General features: G+C 45.5%; 1 protein-coding gene across 1 annotated transcript in view; it reads right to left on the minus strand.

The window, feature by feature from the left end:
• The window catches only part of SLC47A2 (solute carrier family 47 member 2), a 63,780-nt gene extending 38,754 nt beyond the window's left edge, over positions 1 to 25,026 (minus strand). The window contains exons 1-13 of the mRNA XM_007941487.1: positions 24,904 to 25,026; positions 23,547 to 23,648; positions 23,151 to 23,219; positions 21,041 to 21,189; positions 19,599 to 19,641; positions 9,963 to 10,007; positions 9,506 to 9,603; positions 8,831 to 8,928; positions 7,705 to 7,818; positions 6,366 to 6,433; positions 5,261 to 5,369; positions 4,319 to 4,394; positions 3,662 to 3,731 (exon numbers count right to left, since the gene is read on the minus strand). Of these exons, the coding sequence (XP_007939678.1) occupies positions 3,662 to 3,731; positions 4,319 to 4,394; positions 5,261 to 5,369; positions 6,366 to 6,433; positions 7,705 to 7,818; positions 8,831 to 8,928; positions 9,506 to 9,603; positions 9,963 to 10,007; positions 19,599 to 19,641; positions 21,041 to 21,189; positions 23,151 to 23,219; positions 23,547 to 23,648; positions 24,904 to 25,026 (1,164 nt within the window). The remainder of the gene's footprint in view (positions 1 to 3,661; positions 3,732 to 4,318; positions 4,395 to 5,260; positions 5,370 to 6,365; positions 6,434 to 7,704; positions 7,819 to 8,830; positions 8,929 to 9,505; positions 9,604 to 9,962; positions 10,008 to 19,598; positions 19,642 to 21,040; positions 21,190 to 23,150; positions 23,220 to 23,546; positions 23,649 to 24,903) is intronic.
• Positions 25,027 to 26,387: the final 1,361 nt, after the last annotated feature.

Genomic DNA, 26,387 nt, shown 5'->3' on the forward strand with positions numbered 1-26,387 from the left:
TGTGTGTGTGTGTGTGTGTGTGTATATATATATATATATATATAGTTCTTTATATATAAAGTCCTACTGGGAATTAAAAATTAAAAAAAATAGTCAGAAGACTTGAAATAGACATTTTATCAGAGATGTATAATAAGCACATGAAAAGGTATACCACATTAGTCACTAGAGAAATGCACTTTAAAACTACAGTTAGATATGTGTGCATGCCTGATAAACAAAAAAATAAACCAGTTGCCACAGAGTCAATTCTGACTCATGGTGATCCCATGTGATTCAGAGTAGAACTGTGCTCATTAAGGTTTTCAGTGGCAGTGATCTTTTGGAAGTAGATTGCCAGGCCTTTCCTTTGAGGCCCCTATAGAAGGATTTGAACCACCAACCTTTCAGTTAGTAACAGACTGTTTAATTTTATGCCATCCAGGGACTTCTAGGATGGCTATAATGAAAAAGACAAACAATACCAAGAATTGGCAAGGATGTGGGGCAACTGAGACCCACATATACTGCTGGTAGGAATGGTACAGCCACTGTTGAAAAGGGTTTGGCAGTTTCTTAAAAAGTAAGTTTATCACATGATCCAACAATTCAACTCCTAGCGCTCTACCTAAGAAATGAAAACGTATGTCCATACACAGACTTGTACATGAATGTTCACTGCAGTGTTAGTCATAATTGCCCAAACTTAAAACAACCAAAATATCCATCAACAGGTGAATGAATAAACAAAATGTGGTATATCCATACAGTGTAATATTATTCAGCCATAAAAACCAGTGAAGTATTGATACATATCACAACATGGATTAACCTCAAAAATATTATCCTAAGAGAAGCAAGACACAAAAGACTATATACTGTATGATTCCATTTATATAAAATATTGGGAAAAGGCAAATTCATACAGACAGACAGCAAATCACTGGTTGCCTGAGGCTAGTGGTGGGAGCAGGGATTGACTACAAAACAGACTCCAGGGACTTTTTGGAGATGATGGAAGTATTATTGAACTGGATTATGAAGATTGTTGTTATATAAGATTGGGTTTGTTACAAATAATGTTACTGCATGCTTAAAAATGCATGAATTTTATGACATGTAAATTATACCTGAATAAAGCCGTAAAAATAAGAAATAAAAACAAGGTCTGTGGAAAACATAAATTAAAAATCAAATAGAATAACCACAAGGAAAAATGACAGAATGGAGGTATGCAAGACTTAAGGCCCCATACAATCGCTGTCTGTCAAGTTGTCACTGAGTTCCCTGGTACCCAAAATGAATAGAGAAGTGCTGCTGGCCATTGGATGAATGGTTGTTAGCTGCCATTGAGTCTGGCCCCAACTCATGACTCTGTCTGCACAATGCAAACACTACCTGGTCCTGCACTATCCCCACCATTGACTGTGGATTGGACTCTTGTGATCCACAGGGTTTACAATGGCTGATTCTCAAAAGTAGATTGCCAGGCCTTTCTTTCTAGTCTCTCTTAGTCTGGAAGCTCTGCTGAAACATGGTCAGCATCATAGCAACACAAAAGCCTCCACTGACAGATAGGTGATGGCTGTACATGAGGTGCATTGGCTGGGAATCAAACCCAGGTGTCCCCCATAGAAAATAAGAATTCTATCACTGGTCCCACTGGAAGAGGAGGCAAACTTAATTATAAAAGCAATTTCTCAATTGTGGCACTAAAGAAAAATAAGAATAATGTCCTTAACAATGTCCTGTAACAAATGCAAAAATGTGCTCTATAAAATAGTTTCTTTTAATGTTCTTTGTAAGAACTAGAGTAAGTTAGAACATAGCCTAGAGAAAGCTGTTCTGCTGAAGCTAAGAACTTGTGACCCACACTGCATCCTAGATGTCCGGCTTGATTCAAAGGTAAATCCTAGAATATTTAGATAACTGGATGGAATTCCTAGAGTGCTTTGGAAAAATCCTTCATAAATATAATTTCTCTCAATGGGTTATTTTTTATATGAATTGATAACAATCATTGTACAGGCCTTCCCTCCCTCAATCCTATCAAGGAAAGGCCTGGAGTGCAGGATTTCTGTGTTGCTAATTACTTGGATTCGCACTCAACAACCATGGAAGCAGCAGTCAAGAAATCAGATGTCATATTGCACTGGGAAAATCTGCTTCAAAGACACCTCTTTAAAGTGTTGAAGAGCAAAGATGTCACTTTGAAGACTAAAGTGCACTTAGTCCAAGCCATGGTATTTTCAATCACTTCATATGCATGTGAAAGCTGGACAATGAACTAGGAAAACCAAAAAAGAGTTGATGCCTTTGAATTATGGTGTTGGCGAAGAATACTGAAAATACCATGGACTTCCAGAAGAAAGACCCAATCTGTCCTGGAAGAAGTGCAGCCTGAATGGTCCTTGGAGGCAAGAATGGCCAGACTACTTTAGTCATGTTGTCAGAAGGGACCATTCCCTGGAGAAGGATGTCATGCTTAATAAAGTGGAGAGTCATCAAAAAAGGGGCAGACCCTCAAAAGATGGACTGACACAGTGGCTGCAACAATGGGCTCAAATATATCAAGGATTATGAGGCTAGTACATGACCAGGTAATGTTTCCTTCCATTTTTCAAAGGGTCACAATAAGTAAGCGGTGACCCAACAGCAACTAACAACAACAACAACAATTTAGGGCACATCTTTATACAGAGTTGTTGGATTTTAGGCATCCCTTTCTGTATTCCTGAAGAATTCCTATAACTAAAGTAGGAGTCATATGACTTCAAATTCTGCTTGTAAAATTAGACATTAATTTTGTGGTTTTTTCATGTCGTGCTTCTCAAAAATTCATGTAATTAAATTTGCATTAAATGAGACCTATACTTTAGTGAGAGTCCCTGGAGAATGCACACTATTAAGTCACCTGGCTGGTAATTGAAAGGTTGATAGTCTGAGACCACCCAGAGGCACCTTAGAAAACAGACCTGGTGACCTCTTCCAAAAAATCAGCCACTGAAAACCCTATAAAGCCCAGGTCTACACTGACACACATGGGGTTGCCATGAGTTGCAATCAACTCAATGGCGACTTGTACTTTAGTGATCATAAACCAGAAAAACCAAACTCGCTGCCATAGAATCGGATCTGACTCATGGCAACCCCTCCATGGGTTTCCAAGGTGGGTATCACTACCAAAGTAGATTGCCCAATCTTACTTCTGAGGAGCGGCTGGTGGGTTTGAACTGCCAGCCTTCTGGTTAGCAGTCAAATGCCTTAGGCACCACACCACCAATTTAGATTCCTCTGTATTAACTCATTCGTTCTCAGAAAAGCCCCTTTCTTCTGGCTGCTGTTGAGCTCTTGACCATTCTGAAGCATGGGCCAGTGGCCTCAGCTCTTGAGGAATCAGGAAGAAAACGGTTTGTGATTTTATACTCATGGAATTTTTCAGTGTTTTGCTAATCTTAATTTCCTTTTTTGGCTTGTTGGAATTTAAGAAGATGAAGGGAGCCATTGCTTTGAATAGTAATAGAACAAATAACATCAAATACTATATAGTTACTTACTATTAGTTAGCCCTTTACATATACTAACTCATTAATCCTCACAAAAACTCTCTGAGTTCACTCAGCAAGTGAACACAGACTCATGCACTTTTGGGGATCAGGGTTTGGATTACACTAGTACTCACACAGATGGCTTCAAAGAGCTGAAAGACGATGTAAATTGGCAAGACCTGGTTCACCAGGGCTATGACTTTTCTGCAGAAAAAGTGGGAAAGAACACTTACTTAGAGCCCTAAGAAAAGACTTTACTTTAGATACCCATTTATGTCCCTTCTGTTCTCCCTCAGGAGCCCTGGGTGGTGCATATGATTAATGTGCTAGCTGCTAGCTAACCAAAAGGCTGGGGGTTCAAGTCCATCCAGAGACACCTCAGAAGAAAGGCCTGGCAATCTAATTCTATAAAATCAGCCGTGAAAACCCTATGGAGCAGTTCAACTCTGATACACATAGTGTTGCCATGAGTTGGAACTGACTTGATGATAACTGGTTTTTATTCTCCTCCCATATTTTAAAAATAGAGGTCATTCCCCTGTGCAAACATAAATGACAGCCCTGATTTTTTTTTTTTTTTTTTGTCTGTGGGCCACAAATTAAACTCCAGAATACCCCTTACACACCCACACACAATTTTGCTACTGCCCTTAGATTAGTTTGGACAAGGAAATAATGGAAGAAGGGGCTTAGGTGCACAAGCATAGGGTGGATGCCCCAAACAGGGAGTCCTCCCAGTGAGATTTAAACATTTTCCTTGAATCAGTGAAAAAAACTGATTACCCACTTACTCATCATTGGTGAAAATATGCCCCAGTTTATTCTTCAGGATGCTTAACATGGCGCCTGTGACCAGGGACATGCCAACTGGAAAAAACAAAGGGAACAGCATTGACAGACCGAATCCAAGAAAGACCCCAGCTTAGAAAAGCAGTAGAGATCTCCCAAACCCTGTACTCTGAGGAGCCTTTGATCACAGGTCCTAACATATTAGTCATTCATTCAGATTAAGATCATACTGTTTTGCAGTCACCTATGTTTTGCAACATATATAATGTCTTTACTCCAGTGGTTCTCAAAGTGTAGTCCTTAGACCAGTATCATCAGTTCTCACCTGATGACTTGTTAGAAATGCAAATTTTTAGATGGGTATCCAACCTACTAAATCACAATTCTGCTGGGTGAGGCCCAACAACCAGTTTTCACAAGCACTATAGATGATTCCAGTGCAGGTTGATGCATGAGAACCACTGCTCCACACAGATGAGCTTGTCTGAATCTGTTAATTTCAGAAAACAGAGCCATGGGTTGCAGATGGATGAGATAAGCAGGTTCCAAGCTGGAAAAGCAGACCTTTAGAAAGAGCTACAGCTGGAGGGTGAATTCTGAGGATGAAAGGCTTTCAATGAGTCGTGATTTTGCCTACCCTGAGTGGTGGAAGCTAAACTGGCAGGCTGTCCCCAGAGATTCCAAGGGTCTCAACAGCAGGGGATGACTGAGGAGGGGACAAGGCAAATAAGAAAGACATGTTTTGGGTCGCTTTCTGGGGCTGAGTGTCCTAGGAGAGGGGCAGCTATCAGCTTCTCATCAGCAGGGGCCACTCTGGGTTGGATGGCAGCTTTGGAAGGTAAATCATTTGGCTGTCCTAGATCCTAGTGTGCCAGGCCCTCCTTCTGGCCCAGGCCTTTGACTCATTCGTAACAGTGTCTCATGAAGAGAGGACTCCTACCCACCTGTGCATAGCACTCCTGAGATGGCCGACCGCTTTGCTTGCACAGTGTCTGCAGCTCCTAGAGCTGTCCCCACTCGGACACAGACCGCAATGCTGAGCCCCAGAGGAATCTGAATCAGAGAGATGAAGGTGCAGTCAGTGGAGCCACCGTCCAGCCCCTGAGATGAGTTTGGCATCCTAAGCCAGGAAGAGGCCAGGGCTGAGGCAGAGGAGCCTACCAGCCTAGCCAGGAGAGAGTGAATGGAACAGACTGGATATGAGGAGAGGTCAGTCATTGTTGCAGATGGCAGGGCAATGAGATCTGAGGTTGGGACATGGCCTGGGAGTACCACAAGTGAACCACAGAATCATTCTCTCACCAACCCCACACTACTCACTCCATCAGAGACCTCGCAGTAATGTAGGCCTTGCAACTGAAATCAATGTGTTGCCAGAAACACATGAGTAAATGAATTTTACAGAGGTGAATGTCGTCTTACACATGCCAGAAAAGCTCAGTGAAGAAAAAAAATCAGTAGAAAAAAATTGTAAAAATAAGAATTACCTGATCGATTAATTTTATAAATACAGATTTTTGTGAATCCTTTGTTTAAAGCAGGATCACAGACTCAATGCCCTCAGGAGCCTGGTAGATAGCATGTTTCTATAGGGAGTAAAGGGGTGTAGAAACTGTAGCCGGATTGGTATCTCTCAGGTCTCACTGACTAGGTATGCAGGAATTTGGGCTCATCCCTAACTGGAAAGCCTGTTTTTAGGAAAAGCCAAACATCTAGATTATTATATGAAATCTCCCAATTTGCAAAAGATGTTAATAAATTCCAAAAAATTCTACAATTATGTGAACTGAATATTACATTTCTGTGTGTCACCTCTATCCAAGCTCAGGCTTCAGCCAAGCAGGTCAGGGACCTGATGGATTCAGGAGGTAAGAGAGGATTCCTCACCCCAAGGTACCTCACGGTCCTCACGGAGAGGTCCCATAGGGGTGCCCAGGAGACAAAGATGCCCTATGTGGGACAGTCTATCCCCACAATACCCCCTAGTGGTCAATGGGACTTGGGCCCCAGGTGGAAGGTTTGCGAAAGCACACCTACAGGAGCCCTCACCATGTACGTCATTGAAGCCACCTCATAGATGACAGATTGGGCAGAGAGGTCCAGCACACTGAGCAGACCTGTTTGGGAGACAGAGGAGGCACAGTGGTGAGTGGTAAGGAATCCATCACTCAGGTTGTCAACTGCCACCTAGTCAGTGAGGAGGATCCCAGACTCTGGGCTGACACCATGCTTCTCTGCTCTGGAGACAAAAGAGCAAATGATTCTGAAGAACAGATTTGCAGCCAAAATTTTCCTACTTGGCCTTCCACCTTCTAGGAAAACTTTCCTAGTTGTTCTCATAGAAAGTCCTGCAGGATGCTCCTCACAGGAACAGAGGTGATAAGGGAGGGTCTGTCTTTAAATGACACATGGGCTAAGGTCAGGAATCCTGAGTTTGGGCCTGAGTCACACCATCAATTCTCTGGGTGACTGGAGCTCTGGTGGCATAGTAATTAGCTCTGGTGGTATAGTGGATAAGGCATTTGGCTGCTAACCAGAAGGTCAGCAGTTCAAGTCCACCAGCTGCTCTGCAGGAGGAAGATGAGGCAATCTACTTCCTTAAAGATTTACAGCCTTGGAAACTCAGTGGGGTCACTATGAATCAAAATTGACTAGATGATAGTGTGTTTGGCTTTTTTGGTTTGATGGCATAGTGCTTAAAGCATTTGGCTGCTAACTGAATGGTCAGCAGTTTGAACCCACCAGCTGCTCCGCAGGAGAAAAGAGGCAATCTACTTCTGTAAAGATTTACAGCTTGAAAACCCTGTGGGGCTGTTCTTCTCTGTCCTGTACAGTCACTATGAATCAGAATCGACTTGATGGCAGTGTTTTTAGACTATTTACCTTATTCTTGGTGTCCTATTTTCTCATCTGTAAATGGGACAGGGACGGAACTAGTAGGTCTCTAGAGGTTGTTCCAGGCCAGGCTTTCTAATTTTCAGCATGTTTCAACTCTGTGCTGAGCTCCATGATAAACGCATGAGAAGTGCCAGGTGAGCCCTGCACTTTCCAAGCCCTTGCTGCTGTTCACCCTCCCACCCTCACTCCTTCACTGACTCAGTCAGCTCTCATAGAGACCCACGGGATGCCAGGCCTGGTGCTGGGCAATGCTGGGGACTCAGAGTTAGAAGATGGAAGGCACAAAAGGCACGGGCCTACCTTTGGGGAGCTCCCAGCGCAGATGGGAGAGACAGGTGAGCAACAGATAGACAACACTACCAGCCAGACTGTGCTGGGAATTGCCTATGGACTCAGAAGGGGGCTGGTGAACTCCCCATCTAGGGCAGGGTGCTTCTGGGCTGGGTAAGCTGTCCATACTTGGTGCCCCATCCTGTCCTCTTCTACATACCCATGAGGAGGCTCCCAATTTCATAGGCCCACCACTCGATGCACATCATGAGCATGCTGGGGATTGCCAGAGAGAAGAAGGAGCCCCAGTCCTGCAGGCACTGGCTGGACCAGCCTAGGATCAGAAGTTTGAGAGCTGAGCAGCAGCCACCCACAGATCAGGCATGCCCCACCACCAGGAGTGCAGCCCCAAGCTCTTGTCATTTTGCACACGGGGAATAGAGGATAGCTGGTCCTGGAGCGATATTGGGGAGGTAGAAGAAGCATGCAGGCATAGGACAGTGACATCCTGGCCAGAAGCAGAGTCAGATGATGGAGTGGCTCAGGACCAGGATGAGACATGAGGGCTGGTCTCCATCCTTCCCCTTAACACCATGGGGTCTCAGGTAATACTCGATCCTCTCATCTGAAAACCTTGAGTCCTAGTCTTCATCCTGCCTCCCTGAAGGGTTATTGCAGGAAAATCTGAGGTCAAGAATGATTAAGGAACTCTTATAGCAGCTAGGCTGTGCAGGCTAGAAGAGTGGTGTAAGCCTGCAGGACTCCCTGCTCCCTGCCTCCCCCACCCCCGCCCTAGCCAAGCCCTAGGTTTTGGAGGAACCCACATTTGACAATCAGCTTTCAGAAGGCAAACAAGTGCAGTGCTTAGATTCTAAGACCTGGGATCCTACAGGCACAGATTCAAGTCCACAGCCCACCACTTAGGACCTCTGACATGTTAGACAAATTATTTAACCTCTCTGTTTCTCTCTCTCTCTCTCTCTCTCTGTCTCTCAGTTTCCTCCCTAGAAGATGGAGAGATTTAAACAAGGCAAGGAATGCCAGGCACACCTAAGATTTCTGCCTGTGTTATTACTGTAATCGACACCGTAGGAAGCTCACTGGGCCAGGCTTCTCTGGTGAATCCAGTAGCACCCTGTCCCCAGCAGGGCTCTACAGCACTGGGGCATTGCATGGGGTGGACCTTCAGGAGTGTGGGTACTGGGGTGTGTGTGGGGGATGGAACAAAGGAGAAGGAGGGAGCTCTAAAGGGAAATGAAAGCAAGGCAGAGACAAGGCCTGAGTCCTCCACCTGGTGATGCCCACTCCTTATTCTAGTGCTGCTCAAGGGTGCCCTTCATATGTACCTGCCCACGTCTCCAAGTGCAGCTTCTTGAGCACAATGTAGAGGAAGAGGAAGATGGTTTGCATGAACTGGGAGATGGTGTTGGCATAAGCAGAGCCCCTAGAAGGGAGGGAATACAGCTGTGGCTGATGCTGAAATGGTCCCTTGTTCTCTCCTAGGACCCTCACTACTTTTTCTGTGGGTGTAAGTGGCTTCCCTGTTGACAGCCAGCATGGGGCAGAAAAGGGGCACAGCCATGGCCTAGCCAGCACCCCTGTCCCTGGAGTCAACCCTGCCCAGTAACCAGAGGGATCTCTGAGTGCCACACAGACAGCAATTAGTACCATGTTCTGGGATCTACTCTGTCAGGACTCCACTTGTCAGCATCTCCTGGTGGTCTGGGTCTGGAGGAAGGTGGAGTAGGCCCTCCCCTTTCTCCTTGATGGGGAATGGTCCTCCTCCCACTGGACTAAGCCCACAGCAGAAATGCTGAAGGACACCTGATGACCAACAGGCTCCCTTCTTATGGTCTCTCCACTTCAGGACAGCATAGCAACCCCCCTCAAGTCCTTGTCTTGTGAGGTGATGGTACTGACTTCCTTCTGCCTGTAAGGGGAGGCTCAGTGGGTGATGCTCCCTAACCACACCCTTTAGCCCAGTAACACCGCCCCCCATGCTCATGGCAGGAGCTGCTCACCTGACCCCTAAGTTCAGCACAAAAACCAGGGCATAGTTGGCTAAGCCGTTGACACAGTTCCCCACAATGCCACTGAAGACTTCAGGCCAGATGATCCCCTGAAATAAATGAAGATTGGCCACTGGCCTAAGGCCACAAGTAACCTCAGTTCCTTAAATGCAAGGGCTTTTTTACTAAGGCGTGAGTAGAACTGAGGGAGTATGAACAAGCCCAGACATGTCAGCTTTGTAGCAGGCTGGGAGCATGCTGATTCTTGTTGGTCAGGTTGTGAGACAGCAGTTTAGAAATGATCCAGGGCTTCCTCCTCTGACATCCTGGTTCACAGATGATGGAAAGAGAGGGAAAGAACACAGGTGTCCATCCTGTCCCACTGAGTTAGAATTAAGTGGGTATCAATTGGCAGCCTGCTATGGCAGAAGGGAGTTCCCCGCCTCCACCCCCAGCCAGGGACCTGTACCTGATTTTGCAAGTATTTTGCCAGAAGGCTATAGAGAAAGATTGCCTGTATTAAAAAAAAAAAAAAAAAAAATCAACAAACAACAACAAACTCCAGATGAACATTAAGAGACATTTCTTTCTAGGACATAGATACCCAAGTTCATGGCCCCAGGGTAAAGCCAAAATCAGGCACTGGGCCTGCTCATCCAGGAAGATCCTTCAGGGCTCCCCCTCTGCTCCAATGGGAGATAGCTGGCAGAGTATGGGGCTCAAATAGAACAAGTTTGGGCAACAGTCAAAGGGGCCACTTTGGCCTGCAAAGCAGAGCTTCTCCCAGGGCCTGCAGGAAGCCAGCGCTCTATTCAGGAGGGTGATGAGGCAGGGGAGAAGACCATGGTTGTTCAGAGAACATGGTTGTTCAGGCTGTGCTGAAGACAGGCTGCTTCTTGCTGGTCAGGACACAGGATGACATATTAGAAGTGACCAGGAAGAAGGACCTGGAGATTTGCTTCCAAAAAATCAGCCATTGAAAACTCTACGGAACACAGTTCTGCTCTGACATATGTGGGATCATCATGACTCCACAGCCACTGGTAACTGGTTTGTGTGTGTTAATACACACATATACACACACTTCCAAAGTTAATGTCATAATGTGCTTACCAAACAGAATCTGGCTCATTTAAGCATTCCAGGTCATTGTTGTTATTATTACTGGCAGTTAAATTTTGCAGTGTCATTTTATGGAAGGACCTTGCTTTATTTGATAAAGGAGAAGCCATAATGATATCTTTTTTTTTTTAAATAACTTTTTATTGTGATTTGGTTGAAAGTTTACAGAGCAAACTGGTTTTCCATTCAACATTTCATACACATTTTGTTTTGTGACACTGATTAAAATCCCCACAATGCAACAGCACTCTTTCCACTTCCTCCCTGTATTTACCATTTCCATTTGTCCTTCTTTCCTATCCCTTCTTGCCTCCTGAGCTTTGTTCTTGGGTAAATGCTGTCCTTTGATCTGATATGGTCGATTATTGTGAAGAGTGCCTTCCTCCCTAGTATTATTATTCACCTTATAGGCCTATCTATTGTTTGGCTGAAAGTTGAACCACAGGGGTGACTTCAGTTCCAGGCTTGAAAGGTGTCTAAGGGCTATAGTCTTGGGGATCATAATGTCATCTTTATAGGAGTTTTCCCCAATCCAGCACCAATGACCCTGTTTGATAAGATACCTTGAATTTGGTCTACAGAGCCAAAGCATGGCTTATAGGGAAAACAGCCCTTTGAAGTAGTTTCCATAAGATATGAAAGAAATGTGTAGCTGGCTGGGCCCCAAAGAAGTCAGGGCCTTGATTTTTCAGACAGGTAGGTGTGTCTGAGGTATATCCAGCCCAGGCCTAAGCATGTTTAGGGGTATGTTATGTTCACCCTGACCCATTCTCTTCTTAGTTCCCTTCTCAAGAACATTGGCCCTGGTGCCAGGAAGACTAAAGGGCTACTGCTTTTACAGAGATAACACAAGGCAATGTACTGCTATCGAGTCAGATCCTACTCATAGTGACCCCTTCTTGGGTTTCCAAGGCAGTATCACTATGGAAGTTGATTGCCCAACCTTCATTCTGAGGAGTGGCTGGTGGGTTTGAACTGCCAGTCTTCTGGTTAGCAGTCAAATACCTTAGGCAGTATGCCACCAGAGCTTCATTTACAGAGATAGGAATGTGAATTTGGCCATTTGTGATCAACATTGCCAGATATTAACATGTATCATTACTCTATAACAAATCAAATATTGTAGTATTAGGTTCCAGAAGAGTCATACTGGGTCAGACTAGAAAGCCCAAAAACTGACCCAAATATAAAACTGAAACCAAACCCACTGCCATCGAGTCAATTCTGACTTATAGTGACCCCCCCCACTGGGTTTCCAAGGCTGTAATTCAGCATTTAATAAATTAATGGAGAAGGAAGAGAATAGTTAATCACTGGTACTTTTCTAAATTTAAATGTATCAGATGTAAAAATAGAAACCATAAAAGAGTTCAAAGAAAATACAGGCAAATATCTATGTCGTCTTGCAATAGGATAATTCTTTTTAAGCTCATCAAAGACAGACATCATAAAAAGAAAGGACTTATGGATCTGATGGCATACACAATAAAATTTTTTAAGTCAAAAATATAAAAATATTAAAAGGCAAATGACAAACTAAAAAATATTTGTAGCATATATGACAAAGCGTTGTTGTTACGTGCCATCAAGTCGTCTCCAAATCATAGCGACCTCATGTACAGCAGAACAAAACACTGCCTGGCCCTGTGCCAACCCCATGATCTTTGCTACACCTGAGCCCATAGTGGCAGCTACTGTGTCAATCCATCTCATTGAGGGCCTTCCCCTTTTTCATTGTCCCTCCACCTTACCAAGAATGATATCCTTCTCCAGGGAATGGACCCTTCTTACAACATGACCAAAGTAGGTGAGATGAAGTCTAGCCATTCTCTCTTCCAAGGAGCATTCTGGCTACACCTTTTCCAGGTTTGTTAGTTCTTTTATCAGTCCATGGTACTTTCAGCATTCTTTGCCAACACCACAACTTAAAAGCATTGACTCTTCTTCATTCTCCCTTTTTCATTGTCCAGCTCTCATGTGCATATTAAACAAAATCAAAACCAAACTCACTGCCCTTGAGTCAGATTTGACTCATAGAGACCCCTCCTTGGGTTTATGAAGCAGTATCACTACGGAAGTAGGTTGCCCAACCCTCCTTCTGAGGAGTGGCTGGTGGGTTTGAACCACCAGCCTTCTGTAAGCAGTCAAATGCCTTAGGTACTATGCCACCAGAGCTCCTTTGTTGTTGTTGTTGTTGTTGTTGTTGTTATGTGCCATCAAGTCCCATGGCCTGTGTCAAGCACACCTTAGTCTTCAAGGAAATATCTTTGCTCTTCAGTACTTGAAAGAGATCCTTTGCAGCAGATTTGCCCAATGCTATACAACATCTGATATCTTGACTGCTGCTTCCATTGGTGGTGATTATAGAATCAAACAATGTGAAGTCTCTGACAACTTCAATCTTTTCTCCCTTTATCATGATCTGCTTATTGGTCCCTCTGTGGGGATTTTTGTTTTCTTTATATTGAGGTATAATCCATACTGTAGACTGTAGTCTTCAATGTTCATCAGTAAATGTTTCCAGTCATCCTCACTTTCAGTGAGCAAAGTTGTGTCATCTGCATAACACAGGTTGTTATTGAGTCTTCCTCCAAAGCATTAAGAACAAGTATTATAATAAGAATTATAATAGTTAGAAAAAGATTGAATAAGCAAAGGAAATGGACATTCACAAAAGAAAAACAAACCAAAAAATATATGGAAAGTGCTCAACTTCATTAGCAATAAAAGAAATGTATTGTAAAATAATTTATTTTGGTTATGCAGTGAATTACTTAGTATGGTTCTTCCAGCCATGATCTTTGTGACTCCCACCAAAAGATTGGTGGAACTATGCAAATGTGAGGTGCTTGTGGTCCACCAAGGGTACTGGATAGCTTGTTAGTAATGAAAACAAGGTACATGGCACCCTTGTGGGGATGGGATCATGGAAATAAGATGTATGGAACTCTACAGTATGTATGGAGATTGGTCAGTTTTGCCATTACACTAGGCTTAAAATGAGCTGTGCCAGAATCTGAAGGGGGGATTGCTCTACCATTAAGAAAGAGGAGAAGCAAGAGTAGAGCATGTCCTTGGACCCAAGATCCCTGCACAGAGAGACGACAGAGAGATGGTGGCAAGAGCAACAGCAGAACCGAGAGAATGACATGAGACAGAGCAGTGGGGCTTCCCTGCCCACTGAGCGAGAAAGCTGAGTGCCTCCGGGCAGAAGGCTTGCTGGCAGAGTGAGGTGCACCACTCAGCAGAGCTAAAAGAGCTTTGTAACATTTGCTTGAGCAGGGCAGAGGCCAGGCTGAGAGGCTGTTCTGGTTACTGAGTGCTGCTCTGACAGGAATATACCAGAAATGGGATGGCTTCAACAAACAGAAGTTTATTCCCTTACAGTTTGGGAGGCTAGAAGTCCGAGTTCCAAGTGCCAGGCTCTAGGGGCAGTGTGAAAGCCCCTCGACCTTGGGCTTCAGCTCTGCCTCTTGTTCCCGGTATCTCTTCACTAGAGACATCTCTTCACTAAGGCAGCTATTGGCTGCTGAGGCTAACAAGCCCAAGGTCAACAAATAAAATGGCACAGTCCTGATGTTACCAAAGCATATGGCAGGGCATTAATTCAAGTCCATTGTAAGTCCCAAGGTTGGCAGAGCATGGCAGGCTGCTAAACAATGACACAGCTACATGCAGAGTCCACGTGTGCTGTAAGCTAGACACTATCCCCAAGCCTTCTCCTTATATACAGGAAGCAGACCACATCCCAAAGGTAGATCCCACCATGGAGTTGATTGCCAGTCTCATCATGGGGAATAACTACCACCAGCTGCCCAGCCACTCAACCAGGTCCAGCCAAGTTGACATACAAATTTAACTACCACAGAGGCCAAGGGGCAAAGAGAGGCATGTCTTTGGGCACAGCTAAGGGGAGGCTATCCTGACAGAAGCACTGTATCCTGAGTGTTCCTGATCCTGGATTGTAACCTGTTACCTCCCTAATAAACCCTATAACTGTGAGTATTGTCTGTGAGTTCTATGTGGCTAATGCAATGAATTATCAAACCTAATAGAAAAGTAGAGAGTGCTGTGAGAGGAACAGTTGATATCAGAATTGGCAAAAAGCTTGGATGGTGGTGGCGTGCCTGAGTCTCATGTTATAGGAATCAGACTTGGGCTCATGCTGCTGATGGTGATTCTGCCTTCCCTTTGCAAAATTAGAGGCAGTCAGAGGATGCCACCCCCATACCCTTTTTGCAGTTGATGTCAGAAGCAGGACTTGCTGCAATGGCTCCAGACTTATGAAAGTATGAGACTTTATAAGAGAAAGAAGGAGGGGGCTGGGAAGTGAAACTTTTGATCCTTAGATGGTTACATTGGTTGTTGTTACCTGTAATGGCTGAAAGGAAAGTAAGAGATGTTATGCAGCAGCTGAAGGAAGAAAAGCCTGGGCAATAGCAGGCTAATTAAAGGAGATGATTGATAATGGGCCAAGATTTTCTGGTTCCACCCAGGCAGAGGTCCAAGATCACATGCATAGAATGTGCAGGTTCAAGGTGTGGAGCAGATGAAACTGGAATGTTTTAAAAAGGGTTATATGTTTATCTGAATGTACTATGAATGTTGAATGGTTCTTTTGTGTTGAATGTTTCCCTTGCGTGATAGAAATGAATATTGACTATGATAACAGAGAGGGCATAAATCTGCATTTTGCCAATACTTGATTGGATATGCTAAAAGGGAAACTAGAATTTGCCCAGATGAAACAAATGCTATTGGTTTGAACTCAGTAACCCTGTGTAGAGAGTATTGGAGGCTTAGGTAGAAAATTTACCCCCATCCAGTATCTTCAGAGTCAAAAAAATCTGTTTTTGAAAAGACATGCACACCCACCCAGGACTGCTGAGAGAACAGATTTGCATTTGAAGGAAGACCTGCAGAGAGAAAAATGTGACGATTTTGTTTTTTTAATTTTGAGGTTTGTCTTTGGGTGCATCGAGGTGGGAAAGTTAAGGTCCATGAGAGGAACCCCTTCCAGGACTGGAAGTTAAAGGGAGCTGGTGAATAAACAGCCAGCATGCTTGCTTCTGGTGACCACCTGGATCCACTTGATGAGTGGACGTTGGGGAGTGGCAGCAATGAAGAAATGGGCTGAGTTTGGCACCTGTTGACCTAACCTATAGAAGCTAGGGATGAAAGAGGAAAGGTTGGCCAGTCTGAAGTGCAGGGAGTTGTGTGGACACCTGAATTTATGGGTTTTGACTTAGCCCAGGGGAACTAGGGATGAGAAAGAAAGAAGGGGCTGGCTGTTCTGAAATGCAGGGAGGTGTGTGAATTCCCAAGCTTGCAGCTGGATCTAGCTTGGATGGCTAGGGCTGAACTGACCACAACTCAACTGAATGAAGAGAAAGATGTTTGACACTAAACTGGTGTAAGTTACTGCAATTTGATTGCTTGCTCTGGACTTGACTTTGCTTGTGGGTGCAGCTGCTCAGAGTTCCTACTGGAACAGAAGACTCTTGAGGTAAAGTAACATGCGTATCTCTTCAGAGTACTGGTTTGAGGGAAATGGGCAATTTATAAATTGGTTATCTAAAATGGGAGATAGAGGCATGAAGTCACTGGCTTACACGCTTCTATGGTATGCTTATACTTAAAATGATTGGGAGGGGAAGTTAATCATTCAACTATGAGAGGGCAAATGGCTCGAAGAGCCAAGGGTTGGTCTGTGGTGCAGTGAATTACTTAGTATGACTTTTCTAGCCATCGTCCATGTGACTCCCACCAGATAACTGGGGGAACTACACAAATGTAAGGTGTTTGTGGTCCACCAAGGGGAATGGATACCTTGGAAGTAATGTAAATAACGTACATGGCACCCTTGTGGGGGTGGGAACATGGAAATAAGGTGTATAGGACTCTAATGTGGAGACTGGTCAGTTTTGCTGTTAAAATGAGCCATCCCAGAGCCAGAAGGGGTGGTTGCACTGCACTCAAGAGAGAGAAGAAGCAAGAGTGGAGTGCATCCTTGCACAAAGAGATGGCAGAGAGATGGTGGCAGCAGTGACAGCAGAGCTGAGAGAATGGCATGAGATAGAGTTGTGGGCTTCTCAGCTCACAGAATGAGAAAGCTGAGTGTCTTTGGGCAGGAGGCTTGCTAGAAGAGTGGGGTACAACTATGAGCAGAGCAAAAAGAGCTCTGACTGGCTGAATAATTATGGCACGACTATTTGGCACTGTTGTTAGTTGCCACCTGGTCCAACAACACTTGCCTGAGCAGAGCAGAAGCCAGGCCAAAGACAGGCATGCCTTGGGGTATGGCTGAAGGGAGGTTGTCCTGATTGAAGAAGTGTAGCCTTAGTGTTCCTAATCCTGAACTGTAACCTCTTTTGCTGTTGTTGTTGTTAGGTGCGTCGGGTCAGCTCTGACTCATAGTGATCCTATGGACAGCAGAATGAAACACTGCCCAGTCCTGTGCCAGCCTTACAATCCTTGCTGTACTTGGCCCATCATTGAAGCCACTGTGTCAATCCATCTTATTGAGGGCCTTCTCCTTTTCTACTGACCCTCCATTTTATCAAGTATGATATCCTTATCCAGAGAATGGTCCCTTCTGACAACATGACCAAAGTAGGTCAGACAAAGTCTGGCCATTCTCTCTCTTGCTTCCAAGGAGCATTCTGGCTGCACTTCTTTGAGGGCAGATTTGTTAGTTCTTTTGGCAGTCCATGGTACGTTCAGTATTCTTCACCAACACCAAAACTCAAAAACATCAATTCTTCTTCAGTCTTCCTTTTCATTGTCCAGCTCTCACATGCATATGAAGTGATTAAAAATACCATGGCTTGGGGTAGGTGCACCTTAGTCTTTGAGGAGACATCTTTGTCTTCAGCACTTGAAAGAGGTCTTTTGCAGAAGATTTGCCTGGTACAATATGTTGTCTGAAGTCTTTACTGCTTCCATTGGTGTTAATTGTGGAACCAAGTAATAAGAAATCTTTCACAGCTTCAATCTCTTCTCCACTTATCATGATGTTGCTTATTGATCCAATTGTGAGGATTTTTGTTTTTTGTATGTTAAGATGTAATCCATACTGCAGACAGTAGTCTTTAGTCTTCATCAGTAAGTACTTCAAGTCATCCTCACTTTCAGCAAGCAAAGTTGTGTCACTTGAGTGTGGCAGGTTGTTAATGAATCTTCCTCCAATCCTGATACCACACTCTTCTTCATATAGTCCAGCTTCTTGGATTATTTGCTCAGCATACAGATTGAATAAGTATGGTGAAAGGGTACACTCCCTTCCAAATTTTAAACCATGCAGTATCCCCTTGTTCTGTTCGAATGATAGACTCCTGGTCTATGTATGGATTCCTCATGAAAACCATCAAGTGATCTGGAATTCCCATTCTTTTCAATGTTATCCATAATTTGTTATGATCCACACAGTCGAATGTTTTTGCATAGTCAATATAACACAAATAAACATCTTTCTGGCATTCTTTGCTTTCAACCAAGAGCCATCTGACATCAGCAGTGATATCCCTTGTTCCCTGAATCCAGCTTGCATTTCTAGCAGTTCCCTGTCAATATATTGCTGTAATCATTTTTGAATTATCTTCAGTAATATTTTACTTATGTGTGATATTAATGATGTTGTTCAGTAATTTCCACATTCTGTGGGATCACCTTTCTTTGGAATGAATACAAATACGGATCTCTTCCAGTCAGTTGGCCAGGTAGCTGTCTTCCAAATTTCTTGGAATACCCAAATGAGTGCCTCCAGTGTGGCATCCATTTGTTGAAACATCTCAGTGTGTATGCCATCAACTCCTGGAGACTTGTTCTTCACCAATTATCTCAGTGCAGCTTAGACTTCTTCCTTCAATAAAATCGGTTCTTGATCATATGCCACCTCCTGAAATGGATGAACATTGACCAATTCTTTTTGGTACAGTGACTCTGTGTGCTCCTTCCACCTTCATGCCCTTTGGGCAATTTCTAATTTTTTTTTTTTTTTTTTAAATCTAAAATACCCTGTGTTGATGTTGGGAAAGTAGAGCTCTCATGTACCCCTAATGGGAGTAGAAATTGGTACAGTTGGGCAATATGTATCAAAAGCCATTGACCAAAGAACTCAATTCCAGTAATGCATCTTAAGGAAATCATTATGCACATCCACAAAGATTTTTCAACAATGTTTATCACAAGTTTGTTTATAATAGTGACATTGAAAACAGGACTGGCTGAATGGCATAACTATAGGCACTGTTGTTAGTTGCCACCTGGTCTAACAACAACATATGATGCAATACTATGTAGCTTTTTAAACTGATATTGTAGGAGGCTATTTAATTACACCAGGAGACTACTGACATATTTTATGTTGGAATAAGCAGGTTAGAATACTATATATATACATATATATACACTGACCCTATTTCAAACTATTTGTATATATGTGTGTGTTTGAACATACACACCCATTGGTAGAAGTAATCCTGGAAAGACACATTACTTATGTGTTCTCTCTAAGTAGTAAGATTATTAAATAAATAAATAGCAACCCACGTGTTACAGAGTTGAATTGTTCTATAGATTTTCTTGGCTGTAATCTTTACAGAAGCAGCTAAGTCTTTCTCCCACAAAGCTGCTAGGTATGTTCAAAAACAACCTTTTGGTAATCAGCCAAGAACAAACTATTTGCACCATCCAGGGACTTTGGTAGGATTGGTAGGTAATTTGAAATTTTTTATCCCCGCACTTTCCAAATTTTCTCCGATAAATAGTTTTCTAATTTGCAACTATTTGCAACTATTGGAATTCTAACTCCTGTTCTCCTACCATTTCAGCCTTTCTTGTGGCTTTGCAGGGATCATTGTTGACTGAGATGTGCCTCCTGAGCAGGTACAATGGAAAGGCAGAAAGCCAGAATTTAGATAAGAATAATTCCAGCCTCCTCTTTGCTCAGCAGAATAAAAAGCCCAGAGATAGGGGCACTTACAGGAAGTGCTGGGATGAAAATCATCACATAGTCCTGGGTTAATCTGCAAGAGAAGGAGAAGCATGAAGATGACCAGAGGCAGCCCAGGGAAGGCAGAACCTTCTCAGCTTTAACCTCTGTGAATAGTGGCTAGGCTTCTGCCCCAGGGACATCATGGGCATCAGGGTTTGAGAAGAGGATTTATCAGGCCCTGCAGAACTCGGCCAAAGCATATGAAATGCCAGCAGTCAAGGGCAGCTGCTACTAGATGCTAGAAGGTGCAAGGAGCTGAAGCCCAGTGCACCTCTGTTGTTGTTTGCCATTGAGTTGGCCCTGACGCCTCATAGCGACCCCTCCTTGGGTTTCTGAGGCAGTATCACTACGGAAGTAGGATTGCCCAACCTTCCTTCCGAGGAGTGACTGGTGGGTTTGAACCACCAGCCTTCTGGTGAGCAGTCAAGTGCCTTAGGCACTATGCTACCAGTGCACCTAGAGAAGCATAATATAAAATAAACAAGGTATCCCAAGAGAGGGTGCTTCTATATTTAATAATAGTCTATGTGTAAATTATCAGAAATTGTCTTAGTCCTCTTTTTCCTTTTTGGGATACGAGGTAGTACACACTTCATTTCTTCAAAAGCATTTAGGAAGCTCCTACTATGTTCAACTAACAGATCTGTCCTGGAGGAAGTGCAGCCAGAATGCTCCTTGGAAGCAAGAATGGCCAGACTTCATCTCACCTATTTTGGTCATGTTGTAAGAAGGGACCATTCCCTGGGGAAGGATGTCATGCTTGGTAGGGTGGAGGGTCGACGAAAGAGAGGGAGGCCTTCAACGAGATGGATTGACACGGTGGCTGCAATGATGAGCTCAAGTACAGCAGGGATTGTGGGGCTGGCGTGGGATCGGGCAGTGTTTCGTTCACAGCAGAACGCTGTGCACAGCAGCATGGGGTCGCTATGAGTCGGAAACGACTCGACGGCACTTAACAACAACAACAACTATGTTCAAAGGAGCCCTGGTGATGTAGTGCCTAAGGCATTTGGCTGCTAACCAGAAGACTGGCAGTTCAAACCCACCAGCCACTCCTCAGAAGGAAGATTGGACAATCTACTTCTGTAGAAATACTGCCTCAGAAACTCAAGGAGGAGTCACTATCAGTCAGAAGCAACTCCATGGCAGCGAGTTTGGTTTGATATTTTTGTTTATTTTTTTTTTTACTATGTTCAAGGACAGAACTGCAAATCACAAGGTTATTTCTCACTTTTGTACTTTTCTGCCCCCTGCTGGTCACAACTGGAACAGCATGCCATAGTGTCCCTCAAGATGTCGCATTTGGGACCACTTGTGGCTGAGAGAAGCAAGGGCCTGGGAAATGGGCTTCCTCTGGGTTTCCTGCCTCAGGTATTCCTGGACCTCCTGGAATCCCAGGCTTCCAGCAGGAGCAAGTGGAGCAAGCATACCTGGACACAGCTGGGTCCTGCCCAAGGAGCAGCAAGAGCTGTTCGGTGTTGAGGAAGAGTGCCCAGCAGGGAAAGCAGGATAGCAGCAAGGTGAGCATGCCCCTCTGCAGGATGATGCCCACGTGCTTCTTGTTGTGGCTGCCAAAGCTCTGCAAAACCTGGAGGAGTCAGGCCAGGCCAGTGCTGCTCGCTCCCCCATACCCACCCCTAGTGCTCCGTTGCTGGGGATGTTCAGCAAAAATCCTGGCTCTGCCACAGGCCTGGAGGAGTGTTTCCAGTGTGTGTGACAGCCCAGGGCACCATGTTGTTGTTACTTGCCATCTAGTCAACTGGACTCATGGGGTCCCCATGTATGTTGATTATAACTACTCCATAGGGTTTTCAAGGACCTCTGATAGTGCAGTGCTTAAGGCATTTGGCTGCTAACCAGAAGTCAGTAGTTTGAACTCACCAACCACTCCATGGAAGAAAGTTAAAGCAGTCTGCTTCTGTAAAGATTTACAGCCTTGGATACCCAATGAAGTGGCTAAGAGTCTGAATTAAATGGATGGCAGTGGTTTGGTATAGGGTTTTCAAAAGTGGATGGAGAATTCCATCTTCCAAGGCATCTCTGGGTGGGTTCCAACCACCAACCTTTCCACTAGTAGTCAAATGCTTAACCTTTTATGCCACCCGGGTCTCCTTTTTCCCTAAGCCCAGGGGCTTGCCTGCCCATAGAAGTATAACTCAAAACCAAAGCAAACTCACTGCTATCAAGTTGAGTCCAACTCATAGTGACCCCCATTGGGTTTCTGAAATGGCAAATCTTTAGGGAAGTAGATTGCCCCATCATCCTTCTATGGAGCAGCTGGTGGATTTGAACTGCCAACCTTCTGGTTAGCAGTCAAATACCTTAGGCACTGTGCCAGCAGAGCTCCTTAGAATTATAACAGAGGTTATTTATACCTTCAATGCAGGTGACTCAGGTTGTATTCAGGCCAATGCACCACATGCACAGCCACTACCCATCTGTCACTAGAGGCTTGCATGTTACTATGATGCTGAGCTGGTTTCAGCGGAGCTTGCAGACTAAGATGGCCCAGGATAAAGGCATGGCTATCTACTTCTGAAAGCCCTGTGGATCACAACAATCTGATCCACAGCTGATCAGAGGGCTGGTACAGGACCCACAACATTTCATTTCATTGTGCATGGAGTCACCTTGAGTTGGGCAGCTAACAATGACAATAGCTCTGTGCCATTCCATTGTCCACCTGTTGTCTCCACTGTTCGACAGAATTGACTAATGAGGACAATATTATTCATTCTACTTTACAGCTAAGGTCAGCAAAGCTCCGAGAATAACTGATAAAGCCAGGACAGGAGCCAGGTCCCTGCACTAGGGGCCCAGAGCCTCTAGAGAGCTTAGTCTTGCCTGCTTTGTGGCCCACAGCAGGTTGGGCACACCCCTGCTTGAACATAGGCAGGAAGGTCCCATCCTGTGTCATCAGTGTCTGACACAGTACCGAATGTAGGCAGCTTAATGGAGTGAGAGGAGCTCTGGTAGCATAGTACCTAAGGCAACTGATTGCTAACCAGAAGGCTGGCGGTACAAACCCACCAGCCACTCCTTGGAAGGAAGGTTGGGCAATCTACTTCCGTAGTGATACTGCCTCGGAAACCCAAGGAGGGGTTGCTATGAGTCGGGTACAACTCGAGGGCAAATAACAACAATGACAATGGAGTGAGGGGTGGGGGATGGGGGATGCAAGGCAGGGTGAGGAAGTGAGTGATCCATGTTAGGTTTCCAATCTTTTTTCTCTTTGGTGACCTCTACTGGTGCAACAGGCCAGGGAACTGCCCTGTTTCTATGCCTCTCCTCCACAGCTTCTCTCACCAGCCTGTTGTTCTCCAAGAGGGTGAAGCCAAAACTCAGTCTCTGTCCCTGATGGCATATAGTCCCTGGAGATGGAACTGCTGACCCCAGGGCCTATCTGCAGGATTAAGGCTCAAGATCCTGGAGGGGATAGAGAGGCCTTCAGCAGACCCTCCTCCTGCTGTTCCTGCAGCACCTGTCAGGACTGCTCTTGCCTTACCCAGCCATCTGCCCATCTCCAGGAGGCTCCCCTACCTGGGACATCAAGGTGTCACATGCCGAGGCCAAGCCAGCTCCCACGGAAACACCGCAGACATTGATAAACTAGAGCGCTCACAGAAGAAAACACAAGAGCTTGTCAGGTGTGAACTTAAGGGAAGATCCTGTGTCTAGGACATCAGGTCAATTGTACCTCAGGGTAGGTTATCCCAGGAGGGGAAAGGGGCTGAGGCAGCTGTGAATGCAGCTGAGCCAGGACCCTCCTTCTGGCCCTGGCTGTGTCCTAATGTGCCCTGGACAAAACTCTCTCCACCTCTGGCCTTTGGACCCCATCTGTAGAATGCAGGGGTCAGACCAGATGGCCTGAGTCACCCTGCCTGACCCACTCCATTGCCCAACAGCAGGCCCTCCTTGGGGCTGGCAAGTACTCACAGCCACTGCAAGGGTCACAGACGACAGCTCCACCTTGCCCAGGTGCCCGCAGAACACCGTGCTCACCATGTAGATCAGGAATGTCAGCACCTGGAACAGGAACTGGGGGCAGCATCAGGGTCAGACAGGCCAGTAGGGTCCTGCCTGTGGATTCCTGCTACCCGAGGGAGACCCTGGCACTTCATACTGCTCGGCCCTGCTTTTTGGCCCAGAAAAGCCCCAGAAACCCTCACCTCTCACAGTACAGCCCCTTCCTCAAAGCACCCTTGCCCTGTGCAGAGAAGTCTCTCCTGTGGGTCTTCATTCCAGGAACCCTCCACAAACACTACCATCCACTGGGCAAATGTCCCTTAACAGAGCTGGACCTGGGGTGTGAACTATACAGTCCAGGTTTGCAAGGAGCCAGAGCTGAAAGCCAGAAGTCTTGCTCCCATCTCACCACAAATAGCAGTGTGATCTTAGGTTGTTCCTTTATCCCTGGACTTCTGTTTCCTCCCATAAAACTGTGGTAATTCATGGGAAACACTTTGCACAGTGACCAGCACACAGCAAGCATGACACAAATGTCCCATACTGCTATTGCTGTTGTGATTATAACAAAGTGGGAGAATTTAATCAGCTCATATTAATAAAGAGTGAAATAAAATATACCAAAATCTTAATAATGGTTCTTTCCAGATGGTTAGATTAGAGATAGATTTCTTCTTTCTAACTTTGGATATTGCCTGAAATTCTCATACCAAACACCAAACTCACTGCTGTCAAGTTGAATCCGATTCATAGTGAGTGACCCCTTGTTGGGTTTCTGAGATGGTATCTCTATGAAAGTAGATTGCCCAATCTTCCTTGCAAGAAGTGGCTGATAGGTTTGAACTACCAGCCTTCTGGTTAGCAGTCAAATGCCTTAAGCACTATGCCACGAGAGCTCCTGAAATTTTTACAGGAAGTGCATATTTATTACCCTTATGATCAGAAATATACATATAAGACTATTTTCATTTGGAAATAGGATGGGCAGGAAGTTCCTTCTCCCCCATCAGAGAGCTCCACAGGTTCCAGAAATGAGTGGGCCCTATTTGCCCTCTTGAGATGTTTGTCTGAGCCTTTGCATGGGTTTCCAGCCCCTTCTGAATGGGGCTGCCTGTGCTGAGCACATCTGGCCCCCTGCCACCCAGGCCTCAAGAGGCCATCCTGCTGTCACCAGGTCAGGGTGAGGTACCTGGTGTGGGTCAGATGCCAGCATTGGCAGTTTCTGGGGAAGGGTATGAGCAGACCCTGGCACACCCATGTCCTACCTGGGCAGCAGCCGCCTACCTGTGCCCTAAACCTTGCTTGCTTCCCAACCCAACCTCCTTACCAGGGGTCCAGAAAGGACAAAGAGTGCCCATGCCTCAGCCGCAAAGCCCACAGGGAATAGCATTTGGAGTGCAGGGCAGCAGCGCCTGTGGGCCGGGGGCCCTATTTCCTGGAAGCTGTCCATTCCAAGCTAGGCCTATGAGCTAGGCTTATGAGCTGGAGCTGTCTCCCAGCTAGCTTTGTCCAGCTAGCCATGGCACCCCTGACAGCCAACCCATGTCACCTTACAGCCTGGCTAATGAGTAAGAGGTAGGAGGAGGAAAAGAAGTGGGAAGAGGGAGGGGCAGCTGTAGCAGGAAACCATGGCAGCCTATGGAATGTGCTTTGTCTCCTGGGGGCAGTTTGCAGATCAATGCCTGGCCCACTGGCTCCAGCCACAGACTAAGATTCCTCTGAGGGGGCACAGGACAGAGTCCCTCCTCCAGTGCATGCTTGTAACTCTGTCTGCTCACCCAGAGGGGTCAGCAGGAAGCCCTCAGTAGAGGGGCTTGGGATTGTTTCCAGTGGCAGTGAGGAGATGTGCTAGGGCCCAAGATAAGGAGAGCTGGGACAGGCGGAGTGGGTTCCAGATACAACTGTGCCCCAGCCACCTAGTGCCATAAGCTATTCCTGGTGGGCTTTGGGAATGAGGCATGGACACTCTTTGTCCTATTTACAGATGAAGGACTGAAGCTTCAGAGAGGTGGGTAGCTTGCTGGGGTCAAACAGCAGGCAGAGATGGCCTTCCAGGCAGGCAGTCAGACTCCATGCCCACGCTTGCCCTTGCCTAGTGAGTGAGTGAGGTGGGAGTGGGCTTGCATATCCCCTGGCAGTTTCCTGCTGAGTGGGGCTAGGGTTGGGGACAAGAGCTGGGCTACCTGGGAGGACTCCCCTTGCCCCCACGCTGCCCACTGTCCCTTTTGGCAGATACCTGAAGGCCAGGCATTACTTTGCTAGGGAAAGCAGCTCCAGCTTAGTCTTCCATTTTGCTTAGCGAAGCTGTCATTTGCCATCAGCAGGATCCTCTCTCGTTCAGGTAGCCCTCTGTTACACATCTGCGACCCACTGACAGACAGAAGGGCAGTGTGGACACGGGAGACTTTAACTGCTGCCCCCCCTTGACCAGTCTGGATCAGGGTTCAAAGGATGTGCTCAGCCCATGAGAAAGGAGTGAGAAAGGCTGTGAGGAGTACCAAGTAGGATCAGCTCCCTTCTCCTTGTGTGCCCAGCATGGTTCAGATGTCCACCCTTGTACTGAGGCAAAAGCAGTCAGGAGTCTGTCACTGGATGTCCCCAGAGCCACATGGAGAGAGGGAAAAACTGGCCCCCAAAGGAAAGGATTCAGGGCAAATACATACAAGAAGTGTCTACTACATTCCACTCCTTGGCTGCCCAGCACAAGCACACCCCTCCCCAACATACACACACAGCCTTCTTTCTTTAAAGGAATTCCAAAATACTCCCCACCTAACCTATGCAATTACTTCACATCCAACTTTAAACACA

The sequence above is a fragment of the Orycteropus afer genome, unplaced genomic scaffold (genome assembly GCF_000298275.1).
Source record: "Orycteropus afer afer isolate SDZICR_OR568_19922 unplaced genomic scaffold, OryAfe1.0 scaffold00080, whole genome shotgun sequence".
In the NCBI taxonomy this organism is placed as follows: domain Eukaryota; kingdom Metazoa; phylum Chordata; class Mammalia; order Tubulidentata; family Orycteropodidae; genus Orycteropus; species Orycteropus afer.